Source organism: Microtus oregoni, unplaced genomic scaffold, assembly GCF_018167655.1.
Source record: "Microtus oregoni isolate MIOR12 unplaced genomic scaffold, Mior012 000029F_ref0000214, whole genome shotgun sequence".
In the NCBI taxonomy this organism is placed as follows: domain Eukaryota; kingdom Metazoa; phylum Chordata; class Mammalia; order Rodentia; family Cricetidae; genus Microtus; species Microtus oregoni.
In genome coordinates this window covers 17,470,002-17,483,906 of record NW_024543088.1, presented here as the reverse complement: position 1 = coordinate 17,483,906, position 13,905 = coordinate 17,470,002, and the positions used below count along the sequence as shown (strand labels likewise).

The 13,905-nt window shown below is 40.3% G+C and overlaps 1 protein-coding gene across 1 annotated transcript in view; it reads left to right on the top strand.

Moving 5' to 3' along the window:
* Positions 1-401: 401 nt before the first annotated feature.
* The window catches only part of Prkdc (protein kinase, DNA-activated, catalytic subunit), a 165,684-nt gene continuing 152,180 nt past the window's right edge, over positions 402-13,905 (top strand). The window contains exons 1-10 of the mRNA XM_041677945.1: positions 402-583; positions 3,452-3,528; positions 3,633-3,725; positions 5,033-5,107; positions 5,778-5,886; positions 6,567-6,679; positions 6,779-6,878; positions 8,427-8,482; positions 8,564-8,594; positions 9,951-10,108. Of these exons, the coding sequence (XP_041533879.1) occupies positions 406-583; positions 3,452-3,528; positions 3,633-3,725; positions 5,033-5,107; positions 5,778-5,886; positions 6,567-6,679; positions 6,779-6,878; positions 8,427-8,482; positions 8,564-8,594; positions 9,951-10,108 (990 nt within the window). The 5' untranslated portion in view covers positions 402-405. The remainder of the gene's footprint in view (positions 584-3,451; positions 3,529-3,632; positions 3,726-5,032; positions 5,108-5,777; positions 5,887-6,566; positions 6,680-6,778; positions 6,879-8,426; positions 8,483-8,563; positions 8,595-9,950; positions 10,109-13,905) is intronic.

Sequence of the window (13,905 nt, the reverse complement as noted above, 5' to 3'; positions counted from 1 at the left end):
CCGGCCAATCACAGAGGCAGACTCGCATAGCTCCGCCTTCGGGAAGCACCAACACCGCCCGCAGGGGAGTTGTAGGCAGCCGTCTCGGTGGAAGAGCGGCGGCCTCACCCTGTCCACCCCTCTCCTCCGATGGGCTAGTCTGCAGCAGGACCGCGCTTTGGCGGGAAACCCGCGGCGGGCTGGTCCCTTTCCTGCCTGCGGCGTGTTTACGTCTGCAGCGTCCTAAGTACAGTGAATGCTCTTGTGGTACCTCGCTCGGTTAGACTGACAGGTTTCTGTCCCCTTGATTTCCGAGGTGCACAAGTCAGGCGCGGCGTAGGGTCAGGCCTGTGGGTGTGCGCGCTCGCTCACCCTGCTGGAGTACGAGCGAGCGCTCCCGCCGGGACTTTCGGGGCCTCGTCGCACATGCGCGAAGCGGGTGCTGGCGCTATGGCGGACGCGGGAGCCGGTGTCCGCGGCTGGCTGCTGCAACTGCAGGAGTTTGTGTCCGCGCGGGATCGCTGCAGCGCTGCGGGCGCCAGTTATCAGCTGATCCATGGCCTGGGGCAGGAGTGCGTGCTGAGCACTAGCTCCGCAGTGCTGGGTGGGTACGGGGCGTGGGGAGGGGAGCCCGCCTGTCAGAGGTCTCAGCGCTTCTCTGCCCTGGTGTAGCACGGTCTTGTGAAGTCTGGGATCTGTGGCTGTCTAACTGCTCTCTTTTCCTAGTATCTGAAGAAATTTTAAAACCGGTGTTGGAAAACAGCCCCCAAGTTTGGCAGTGGTTTCTAGCCAAAGTTGGAGGAAAGTACATCTTAATCTCGTCTGAACTCACTAGGACATTTACAAAACCCTTTTTTCCCCCGTTGCATCATGTTTTCCGAATAATTGCAAAAATTACTGAAAGCCATGCTGTTCTTTTGATTTTTCTTTTTGAGTTAGGGGCTTCCTGTGTAGCCCAAGCTAGTCTGGAAACAACCTTCAGGTGCTGAGATTCTAGATGCGAAGTACCTCGCTTGCCTTGTTCCTTTAACTTTACGCAATGCCTGCATGATAACTTAATTTTCTTTGTGGAAATGCCTCATTTCAGCATATTCATTTCAGTTATTTTGATCTAGCCCAGACTGGCCTCCGGCTTGTGGTCTTCCTACCTTTTTGACTTCCTGCCCCTTTCCCCAAGTGCTAGGATTACAGGCATGGGCTACTATGGTCAGATAGTAATCATGCCGCCCCACCACCCACCCCAGTACTTATTTTTATTGTGTGTGTACTCAGGTTCAGGTGCCTATGGATGCCAGATGAGGGAATTGGATGCTCTAGAGCTTGAGTTGCAAGTGATTACCAGACCCTAGACATCGGTGCTCAGAACTGAACTCTGGTCCTCTAGAAGAATAGTGCTCTTAATCACTGGTCTGGGTCTCCAGATAGTGTTTTTATGTTTAAACCTCAGGGCTGGCAGCTCAGTGATGGAGCATTAGGCTGTGGGTTTAGTCCCTGGTACTACCACAAAAAAACAAAATTGATTACATTGTGGGTAAAGACCATGTTCCTTTCTCTTTCTTTCTTTCTTTCTTCCTTTCTTTCTTCCTTTCTTTCTTCCTTTCCTTCTTTCCTTCTTTCCTTTCTTTCCCAGGACAGGGTTTCTCTGTAGCTCTTGTTTTGTAGACCAGGCTTGGCCTTGAACTCACAGAGTTCCACCTTCCTTGTGCCTCCTCAAGTGCTGGGATTAAAGGCTTGCACCACCGCCCTTTAGCCTGTGTTGTGTTCCTTTCTGAAATATAGATATGCAAGCCTTTTATATCAGTGCAGATCTCTGAGTTCCAGGCCTGCTAGGACTACATAGTGAGACCCAGTTTTTGTTTTTTAACAAAAAAGTAAACAAAACTTTGAACAAGATGCTGTATGGTAACAATATGTTGTCAAGGACCTAGTGATAATGGAGAAGACAGAATGTAAAAAACTAACATTTAATTGCCTTCTGTTTTCAGCGTTTCAAGGTTAGAATTTATTGTTGGGGAATGACCTCTTTGATCTTAAAGCAGTTCCAACTTAATATACGTTATATTGAAAGATTATAGATGTCAATCTCTTTCTGCTACAATGACCACTGCAAGCATTTCTTGGTCATGGTCTGTCTCTATAGCCCAGGCTCCTCTGTAACTGCATCTCCTGTGTTCATACCCCACATACTAGGATTACAAGGCTCGGATGCCTGTGCTCTAAAGCTTACTGATTTTAAATAGCAGAACTCATCCTAAATACTACGATCAGAAGCTGGATGGGTTTCACCAAGCTAGATCGAAGATATTCAGGCAGACTTTTTGTCTGAAGGGTCTAGGAGACAACCCATTTTTTCCTTTCTTTAGATTATAAGATTTAAGGTCCTATTTCTTTGCTGGTGAGTCTTGCTTTTAAAATGTGTCCACTTCCCTTGACTTGTAGCCTCATCTTCAAAGCAGTAGCAATGCCGGGCGGTGGTGGCGCACGCCTTTAATCCCAGCACTCGGGAGGCAGAGGCAGGCGGATCTCTGTGAGTTCGAGACCAGCCTGGTCTACAGAGCTAGTTCCAGGACAGGCTCCAAAGCCACAGAGAAACCCTGTCTCGAAAAAACAAAACAAAAAAAAAAAAAAAAACAAAACAAAGCAGTAGCAAGCAGCACGCTGAGCCCATCTCGCGAAGTGCCTGAATCTCTCCTGAAAGATTCCCTACTGTGTATTCTCTGAGTTTTTTTTTTTTTTTTTTTTTTTGGTTTTTCGAGACAGGGTTTTTCTGTGGCTTTTGGTTCCTGTCCTGGAACTAGCTCTTGTAGACCAGGTTGGTCTCAAACTCACAGAGATTTGCCTGCCTCTGCCTCCCGAGTGCTGGGATTAAAGGCGTGTGCCACCATCGCCCGGCTCTGAGTTGGTTTTTTGAGACAGGGTTTCTCTGTGTAGTCCTGGTTATCCTGGAACTCGCTTTGTAGACCAGCCTAGCCTGGAACTCACTGAGATCCTCCTGCCTCTGCCTCCCATGTGCTGGGTTTAAGTGCTCCACCAGGGCCTGGTTCTCTTTTTCTTCATCGTCTTCTTTTGTTTTTATGTAGCTAGAGTCTTTTCTCAAGCTGGTCTCACTTCCACTTTTAAGGCCTCATATAATAACATTGGATCCACCAGATAGAGTATTATATCACCGTTTTAAGGTCACCCTCATTCTTTGTAACCTTTATTACCTTGTAAAGTTGATTTCCAGAAGTTAGATATCACAGAGAAGACTGGGCATCTGATGGAGGATGGGAGAAAGTTTTATTTTGTCTACTTTATCTTAGTAGAACAACATCCGGAACTTTCTGTTTTCATTGCTTCAAAATAATAGCCTCATGTTAGTTTTTATTACTTGCAAAAGTACCTTGAAAACCAGGCAGTGCTTTCAGGGATCTTTTATAAAATGTTTCTTGGCACTTCTAATTTTTTTTCTCCATCCTGTGCCCCTCCCCAGCATTGCAGGTTTCCTTAGTATTTTCCAAAGAGTTTGGTTTGCTTGTATTTGTCCGGAAGTCACTCGGCATTGATGAAGTGAGTACAAGCCTTTCCTTCCTTCCATTCTGTCTCTTCTGTCTTCCTCTTTGTTGGAGTGGCTTATTCTTACCCAAATTTTGTATTTATTTCTTATATTACAGTTTCGTGATTGTAGAGAAGAAGCCCTAAAATTTTTGTGTCTTTTCTTAGAGAAAATTGACCAGAAGGTCACACATTATTCTCTTGATATAAAGGTAAGGAAAAAGAAAAATCAAAACTCATATATGCTAGCTTCAATTTTAACCTAGAACTTAGACTCTTGTTTATGCTTTTTTATTGGTGTTTACTCATTTCAGCTTGATTATGTTAGGAAGTTTCAGTCATGGTGTTAATATTTATAAAATGTGTCACAGTTTACAAGGGTATTTGATAATAGCTTTTTTGCTTACTTTTAATAAAATTCTGTGGAGATTTTTCTTTTCATGTTTGGTGCTTAGGATAGCACCCAGTCACTTGGCATGCTAGGCAAGCCCTCTACTGTTGAATTTCTTTTCTAGTCTTTCTCTGAGTACCTTTGGTAACTTTTAATTTTTTTTTAAAGGTTGTATTTACTTTTATTTATTTTTTGTGTGTGAACGTTTTGCCTTTGTGTATATTTTTATGTGTGCCATGAGTGTGTATATACACTCGGAAGTTACAGAGATGGCTCTGAGTTACTCTGAGTGCTGGGAACCAAACCCGAGTCCTCTGGGAAAGCAGCAGTGCTCCACCCCCTGAACCATCAGCTCTCCAGCCCCCTTTGCCCATGTGTTAATGCTTTTTGCCCTCTCTTGCTTTCTTTTGTATCAGTGTGTTGTATGCGTTAACTCAAACTCCTGTGCTCAGGTAATTGTGAGTAGCTGGGCCTGTAATTTGTTTCTTGATGTAACATGTATATAGTACATGTATGTAGAAAGAAATAATGCACTTTTGTTTTCTAATATTTTTCAAATTCTTACTGAAGCCTCATCTTTGTTTTTTTTTGCGACAGGGTTTCTCTGTAGCTTTGGTTCCTGTCCTGGAACTAGCTCTTGTGGACCAGGCTGGCTTCCAACTCAGAGATCTGCCTGCCTCTGCCTCCCTAGTGCTGGGGTTAAAGGCGTGCGCCACCATTGTCCGGCTTATCTGTTTGTATTTTTAACAAAGCAACCATAGCATATTGAGTTGGAGTTTTCAGTAATTTTTTTCTTTTTATTTCTTTTTGGTTCTTCAAGTCAGGGTTTTTCTCTGTAACACTGTCTGTCCTGGAATTCACTATGTAGACCAGACTAGTCTCGAACTCTCAAGTGCTAAAATAAAAGGCATGCACCACAACTGCCCAACCTAATTTTCAGTAATTTTTAATCTGTATATTTATATACTCTATTATGCTTTTAAGGGTTAATTTATAAATTTTATTATGTTACACATTGGTATTACCCCTCATAGATAACAGTTTTACCTATATTTAAATCTTAGTTCTTAAAGTTATATTGGTGATTTTTGTCTCCTTTTGAATGACATATTTTGTTTTGAATCCTAGAACACTTGTACCAGTGTTTATACAAAAGATAGAACTGCTAAGTGTAAAATTGCAGCCCTAGACCTTCTGATTAAGGTAATTTTATATTTCTAAGTAATATGTTTTTATTGTTAAGTTTGTAACAAAAGTGGAAATTTGAGCTTTGTTGAGGTGGGAGTTTAGGGGAGGATGGAGTTGTGATTATGTAAAGGACGTGTATATTTTGTAGCCACCATCTGGCAGCACAGTGGTGTTTTGTTCATATTTTCCTGAGTAGTAAGAGAAGAATTTGAAGTTGTCAGGGTAGTAAAGAGAAACTTAGCTGAGAATTTCCTGCTTTCCGCTTGTCACACCTGCTGCCTGTGGTGGGATCCAGTGCAGTTTATTAGGCGTGCCCAGAGAGCACTCTGTGTGTTTCAGTGAGGTTTTCCTGAAACCCTAGTTGCGAGGGGCTCGTTTTCACTTTTAATTTTCTCCCTTGGCATTCTGGCTTAGAATTGCTTTGGACTTGGTTGGTCTGTGATCCTGAGTGCCCGTGAAGAAGTCGTTCTAGCCGTGTTATTGCTGTGTGAGGAAGCTGAAATTAAGTTTGGACTTGCTTTCCCTGTGTCTCCTACTGACCACTCCAGCCCCACGTCCCCAGATTTCAGAGCAGAGAGACCCAGGGCAGATCTGTGGGAGGCCAGGATTCCGAAGCCTTGTTGAAGCAGAGGTTGTCTTTTGTTTATTTTCTTCTTTAGAAAAATTCTTATTTGTGTTCTTATAGTTACTTAAGACACTGAGAAGTTCTAGAATCATGGATGAGTTTAAGATTGGAGAATTATTTAACAAGTTCTATGGAGAACTTGCATCAAAATCAAGACTAACTGATACAGGTGAGATGTTATTTTCAAATATTTTCACAAATTAACATTAACGAACCATTAATTTCCTCAATGAAGGTCTTTTGCTGAAAGAATAGCACAATGGAAGCAAACAAAAGGATTCCTTAAATATAATTTAACTTATAGAAAGAGATTAAGAGGGGCTGGAGAGATGGCTCAGTGGTTAAGAGCACTGGCTGCTCTTCCAGAGGTCCTGAGTTCAATTCCCAGCAACCACATAGTGGCTCACAACCATCTGTAATGAGATCTGGTGCCCTCCTCTGGTGTGCAGGGCATACATGGAGGCAAAATGTTGTATACATAATAAATAAATAAATCTTTAAAAAAAAAAAAGAAAGAGATTAAGATAAAACTTGGAAGAATTTTATGAAAAACCTAGGTATTTTGTGTTTTACTATAAAATTACTTTAAAAATTTAAAAATACTTTTGTGAATGTGTAGGTGCATGTTTGAGGTCAGAGTACAGTTGGAGGGAGTCGGTTCTCTCCTTCCTGAGTGGGTTAGGGACTGAGGTTAGGTTTGGCAGCCAGTGCCTTTACTCACTGAGCTATCTGGCTGGCCCTGAAATCATTTTGACTTGATCATCCTCTATTTTCTTATTCATACGTTTATGTTAATTTTACTTATTTAAATGTAGTTTTAGGTTTCATTTATCTGATTTTATTTTTCAGTTTTAGAAAAAATCTATGAACTCCTGGGAATATTAGGCGAAGTTCATCCTAGTGAAATGATAAGTCATTCAGAAAACCTGTTCCGGGCTTTTCTGGGAGAACTCAAGACCCAGGTATAACCTGACCCTGCCTTATGACAGTATACCTCCACAGTCTTGTTTGTTTTTCTTTTGTTTTCATTTTGTAATATCTTCCTTAAAACGTCCTTTTAGATGACATCGACAGTAAGAGAACCTAGATTTCCTGTTCTGGCTGGCTGTCTAAAAGGGCTGTCCTCGCTTCTGTGCAACTTCACCAAGTCTGTGGAGGAAGGTATTGCCAGACTTTGATTCTCTTTCTAGGGCTGAGACCTTGTCTCAAAAGCAAGGACAAATTCTGCTTTATGCTATAACCTAGATAGTAGCGATATCCTAAGACTATTAAGAAATAAGCCAATCAAAAAACAAAACACAGGGGCTGGAGAGATGGCTCAGAGGTTAAGAACACTGGCTGCTCTTACAGAAGTTCTGAGTTCAATTCCCAGCAACCACATGGTGGTTCATAACCATCTACAATGAGATCTGGTACCTTCTTCTGGCATGCAGGCATGAACCCTGTATACGTAATAAATAAATAAGATCTAAAAAAAAAAAGCTAATCCAAAAAAAAAAAACCCCACACGATATATAGCTCCACTTAGAGTAAGAAAGTATAGGGACAGGATGTAGGAGATTCTAGGAGCTGAGAAGGGTGGAGGTGGGGCTAGTTTTCAGTGGTGGAGGATGAAAACATTTTGGGTGTAGAAATTTAGGTGATGTTACACAATAGAGTGAAAATATTTAATGCGACTATATTGTATCTTTACACATTTTTAAAATGATGACTTTTATACAGATTTTTACCACATTAGAAATAGGTAGGAGGATGTTTGTACAGGAAGCATCCACGAGACTGGAGGATGTATGTGAGAGGAGGTAGGAGGAGGAGGCTGCAAGGCCAAGTCAGACCTCCCTGGATGGTGGCGGTCCAGTTCCCTCTACACTGGGGGTACCTGTTGCTTTTATGACTGCAGGTTGTGTTTATAGTTACTTTGTTTCCCTTGTTCTTAAAACCAATTTACTGTAGTTGGTTTTGTTTCGTTTTAGTTTTTTTCACACTGGCTTATAAAGAAATAGAACTTTATATGAATTTCCACACATCTTATGTTAGTTGATTCTCACTGTTTCTCTCATCTCTGTCTCTTGCCCCTTCTCCCACTGGGCACTCCTTTTTTTTAAAAAAAATAATTTGTTTATTTTATTTTATGTGAATTGGTATTCTGCCTACGTATTTGTCCTTGACTGAATCACTTCTTTTAATCTTCCAGTCTTTGAAAAAGCCATAGTCTCCCTTTTTGTAGCTGAGAAAGTTGAGGCTCTGAGAAATTATGTAACGTGGGCGTTGGTTTAGCTCCTGTGCTCACACATTAGTTATTCCATGTTCCTCTCCCCAGACGCTGTAACAACTCGCAGCTGTAGCTCAGTCAAGTGATGCTGAGAAGTTACCCTGAAATTGTAGATTTGTGCAGCTACTGGAAATATGCATTGGTCTTAAGAAAAGCTGTCAGACTAGAGAGATGGCTCAGAGGTTAAGAGCATTGCCTGCTCTTCCAAAGGTCCTGAGTTCAATTCCCAGCAACCACATGGTGGCTCACAACCATCTGTAATGGGGTCTGGTACCCTCTTCTGGCCTGCTGGCATACACTCAGACAAAATATTGTATACATAATATTGTATACATAATATATATATAGAAAGAAAAGCTGTCACTTGCAAATTTTGATAAAGAGTATAAATAGTGTTACGATGCTTTAACAGCTTTATTTTTGTTGTTATTCCCTAGATCCCCAGACTTCAAGGGAGATCTTTGGTTTCGCATTAAAAGCAATCCGTCCACAGGTAGTATTAATATTTCTCTCTAAGTCTTTCACAGTTCGAATTTGTGATTTTCATATAATGATTTTTTTTTTTCTGCAATAGATCGAGATGAAGCGATACGCTGTGCCCTTGGGTAAGGTTCTTTGTTTAAGAAAATAAGAGTTTAAATTACTTAAGTTAACATCTTGAGTAAAGTTTTGTGTAAGCTAGAATGAAGGCAAATACAAAAGTGTCTGATGTTTCACATGTCAGTATTTACAATGAAGCTTTAGACTTCATTAATGAAGACTAGTTTAAGCAGTAAACTCTTAACTGGGATCACTTTCACGGTACATGATTTAAACATACATATATTATAGATACATATATGTATACATCTATATTTGTTAGTGGCTGACTGGATAACTCAGTGAGGAAAGGTCCTTGACCCCAAGCTTAGCGAACTGAGTTCTATGCCCAGGGCTCATGTAGCGACAGAATAGTGCTGGCTCCTGCAAATTGTCCTTCTGACCTGTGCAGGTGCACACACACAAATGCAATAATAAATTTTTAAAAAAGAATACATATTTAATGTTAGTGTAATTAGAGTCAGTGATCAAAAATATGTTTGAAATCCATGTAGAAAAGAATTTTAAATATTTTTTAAAAAATGTATGTTAGACTCCCATTCGGGAGATTCAAGCTTTATTTTGTTATTGTTATTGAGACATGGTTTCATGTTGCCTAGGGTGATTTTTTTTTCTCTCTCTCATTTTTTTTTTTTTTTTCCCCAAGACAGGGTTTCTCTGTGTAGCTTTGGAGCCTGTCCTGGAATTCGCTCTGTAGACCAGGCTGGTCTCAAACTTTCAGAGATCCGCCTGCCTCTGCCTCCTGAGTACTGGGATTAGAGGTGTATGCCACCACCCCCAGTGCCTAGGGTGACCTTTAACCTCATTATGTAGCTGATGACTTCCATTTTCCTAGTGCTGAGATTACAGGCATGTGTGCCGTAACTTGTTTATGCTATGCTAACTACCAGACCCAGGGCCTTATATGTGCTAAGCAAGCACTCTACCAACTGAGCTGCTTCCTCAGCCCATAGGCTACTTGATTTTGCTGTGAGCTGATGAATCCAGATCCTATTCCTGACCCTGTTTTGTGCCAGGTCATGAGCCTAAGTCAGTGTAGAGACTGGGAACATTAGAGGGCACTTTGAGATCACCAGATTATTTTAGGGTAATGTACTGTGTTTGTTTGTGTTTTGAGACAGGGTCTCTCTATGTAGGCCTGCCTGTCCTGGAACTTACTGTGTAAACAAGGCTGGGCTCAAAGTCAGAGAGATCTGCTTGCCTCTGCCTCCTGAGTACTTAAAGGTGTGCATCACTGTGCCTGGCTATATAAAATCTTGAGTATTTTTTTTTTAACTTTTAGCATATATAGGAAGCTTTCTTAATTCTCTTTTCTGGCTTTTGTTGACCTGTTTGAAATGGGATGTGTTTTGAATTTGCAGCTGGTCTGCGCTTACTTACCCTGCATGCATCTCAATTTACTACCTGCCTTCTGGACAACTATATTACTCTATTTGAAGTTCTGTCGAAGTGGTGCAGCCACACAAATGTGGAATTAAAGAAAGCTGCGCATTCAGCCCTGGAGTCCTTCCTGAAACAGGTACTTCAGATTCAACTTTTGTTAAAAGCTTCCCCAAAAGAACTAAAGTCCAATCTTGTGCCTGCATATTTGAAAATAATTGGTAACATGATCTGTTTAGTTCCTACAGCATCTGCAGCAGGAAGCTTTGCTATTGCTCTGCCATGAGTGCTAGCTAGACCGAACAAAAGAGCCTGGATAATTTGAGCGTGATCAAAACTCTGTAGGGCATCTTGCTAGGTGCTGAGGAAGCAGACACTTTGGCCTGCTTGGAGCAAAGTTTTGCTTGGATCACTGTTAGTGAAAATGGGTTACTGAAAATGGGTTAGTAGGGTCGGGCATAGTGGCGTACAACTTTAATCCCATCATTTAGGAGGCAGAGGCAGGCAGATCTCTGAGTTTGAGGCCAACTTGGTCTACATTGCAAATTCCAGGATAGCTAGGGCCACATAGACTGTTAAAAAGGAAAGAAAGAAAGAAAGAAAGAAAGAAAGAAAAAGGATAAGTCATAGTTAACTTCACAGGTTTTGAATGATTGCATAGCTCCTTCTCATACTATGAGAGCTGGTTTTTAGGGAGGAGGCTTCCAGGCTAGGTACAGCTTTATTCCTCCAAATCCTGTGTCTGAAGTATATCATGTCTTTAGCAATAGGGACTTACCTTCAGTTTTTTCAATTTCTGGGAGGGCATCAGCAACAGCCTAAAATTGCTCTTGGGGTCTCTTGGACTCCTCTGAATGACAATTAAAAATGACTGTTCCCATGCCTAGCTCTGGGATTTCTGTTAGTTTGTGGCTTTGAGAGGGGGAGCACTGTCAGCCTAAGTGGAGTACCTCATTTAAATTGGGTGCCCCTGGCTTTTCAAACATCTGAGGTGTCATTTATCCTTCTCGCCCTATACTGCCCTCCTTTCTTCCTTCCATTTTTCCATTTTCCCCCTCATAGCATCTGTCTGTTCTATTACCCCGTCTTCAGAGCCCCATACTCCATCCCTAGTCCCTCTTTACTCTCTTGGTATCTGTGGTTACTCCAGGTTATATACTCAGATTTAAAGATTCTGAACGAAAGTCCACAAATAAGAGAAAACATGGAGCATTTATCTTTCCGGTTTTTGTTTTTTTATTACTTAGTGTAATATTTTCTGGTTCTGTCCATTGTCCTGCAAATTTCATTTTCTTTATAACTGAATAGAATCATGTATGAACTATATTATCATTCCCCATTAATCAGTTGAGGACATTTATGTTGTTTCCATTCCTTAGCTACTGTGACTGGAATGACAGCTAACGTGACTGAACAAGGCCTTTGGGTTTCTGTTAACATGTCTTTTGAGTGAAAGAAAGGCCAAAGCCAAACCTCTGGTCATATCCCAGCGATATGTTAAACTTTGTAGGCCAGTATCCAATTTTCCCAAGTGGTTGTATCGTTTTATCTTGCCACCAATAATAGTGCACATGAGTCCTAGTTATCCTTTTTCAGCCAGACATGGTTATATTATTTTATTGTGGTTTTAATTTAGCAGTTTAACTGGTCACTAGCCATTCTTAAACCTGGCTTTGGCAAGTATTTCTTCCCATATTTTATTCATTTTAAAATTTCATTTGTATGTCTTTGATTGTTAGGGTTTCTTGTTGTTTGTAGGATTTGTGTGAGATAAGCTCTCCCTGTGTGTCCCTAGCAGGCCTGAACTGTGTAGACTTTGCTGACCTTTGTTAAAGGCACAGAGATCCATCTGCGTCTGTCTCCTTAGTACTGGGATTAAGGGTGTGTGCTGCCATCCCCAGCCTTTGTTTATGAGTTTTAAGAGTTGTCTGCATATTCTGGATAAAAACCCTTTCTGAAAGTTATGAATAAGTTTTCCTCTGTTGCTTACTTTTTTACTGTTTAACAGCACATCTCTGAGTAGAAGTTTTAAATTTTCAAGACGGATATCAAATTTAACAGTTTTAAAATGGCTCCTTTATTGTTTATTTGTTTTTTTTTAATTTTTTTTTTATTGAGAAAAGAAGAAAAAAAAACATAAACAAAAAACAAGTTTCCACCTCCTCCCAGCCTCCCATTTCCCTCCCCCTCCTCCCACTCTTCTCCCCCTCCAGGGTTTTTCTCTGTGTAGCCCTGGCTGTCCTGGAACTCATTTTGTAGACCAGACTGGCTTTGAACTCGGAGATCTGCCTGCATCTGCCCCCTAAGGGATTAGTACTATTGTCACCTGGCTCTGGTTTTTCCTTTTGATGCCCTATAATTTTCTTCTGTTTTCTGTAGAAAGTTTTACAGTTTATAACTTTTGCACTTATATTTGGGTCTGTAATCCATTTTTTTTTTTAAATATTTATTTATTATGTATACAATATTCTGTTTGCGTGTATGTCTCCAGGCCAGAAGAGGGCACCAGACCTCATTACAGATGGTTGTGAGCCACCAAGTGGTTGCTGGGAATTGAACTCAGGACCTTTGGAAGAGCAGGCAATGCTCTTAACCACTGAGCCATCTCTCCAGCCCCATCCATTTTGGATCACTTTTGTATATGGGCTAAAGCAAGAGTAATATTGCTTCATCCACTCCCATTTGCTGTTTCCATCACCACTTGAAAACATCATTTTTTTTTTTCTGTCCTTTTAACCTTTGTCAAAAATTACTTGACTTACATTTGTGCATCTTTTTGGACTCTTAATTTGCTGCATGAGTCTTTGATTTCTTCAAGCTAGGTAGTAGACATCTGCCAACTTTTCTTCTTTTCCATTATTTTAGCTATGATATGTACAATTTTGAATATAAGTATCCTATGGGAAAGAAATTTTTCTTTTTTTCACTCAGTCTATATAAAGTTCATATAAGAAAACATTGTGAGTTAGTTACATACAATTTAAATATGTATAAGTGTATAGATAGATACATATATTTGTATGTGTGTGTATATGTGTTTATAAAGAAGACTAGGTATTGTGGTTTATGCTTGTCATCCCAGCCCAGGGAAGAGGAGGCCAGTCAGCTTGAGCTAATCAAAACAATAAACAACCAGCCAACCAACAAAAGTACAGAAAAGGCTGATCAAATCTGATATCCTACAACCAAGAAAAAAATCATTTCACATTTTGGTGACTATTTTTTTCTCTCTTCCCTTTTTCTCCTGATACCTTTACATAAGGAAATATTATTTGTACTTTTTGTAGCTTCAAGGTTTTCCCAGCATCCCATCATTGAATGTTTTGCTAATAGTACATTGAGACTTACATGACTAATTTTTAGTAGTAGTGTAATGTGTCATTATGAACTATGATGTTATAAATTGTCCTTTATCTTGTGGGATAATTAATTTTAAATTTTTTGCTGTTATAAGTGAAAATAATTGGATAGAAGTCATGAAAAGGACATAATCTAGTACTAAATTAGTGTGAACTTAAGTGATAAATATCTTATGGTAAGATGAAAATCTTTTTGGTAATTATGATTATGTAATTATTTTTTGGATGTTACTGTTTTGTTTTGCCAGAAGCTTTTATTCTTTAGTCCAGGATGACCTGAATCTAGGCCTTGAACTCTTAGCAGTCCTAGCAGTCAGCCTCCCAAGTGCTAGGATTAGTGTGAGCCACTATGGCTGGCTTAATTATTAACTTGGGAAACGTGTTCATAGCATACTTTGTGGAAGAAAAGTTTTTCCAGCAGTATGTGATAATTCCACGTCAGATATAATGGCTTTGAGAACAATGTTAAGTTAGTGATGGAAGTAGTGGATTTTCTCACTCTGTCTTTGATAGTTACCTAGATTGTTTACACACTTGAGCAGAGTTTGTGCTAAAATTAGGAATGCTGATTTGAACC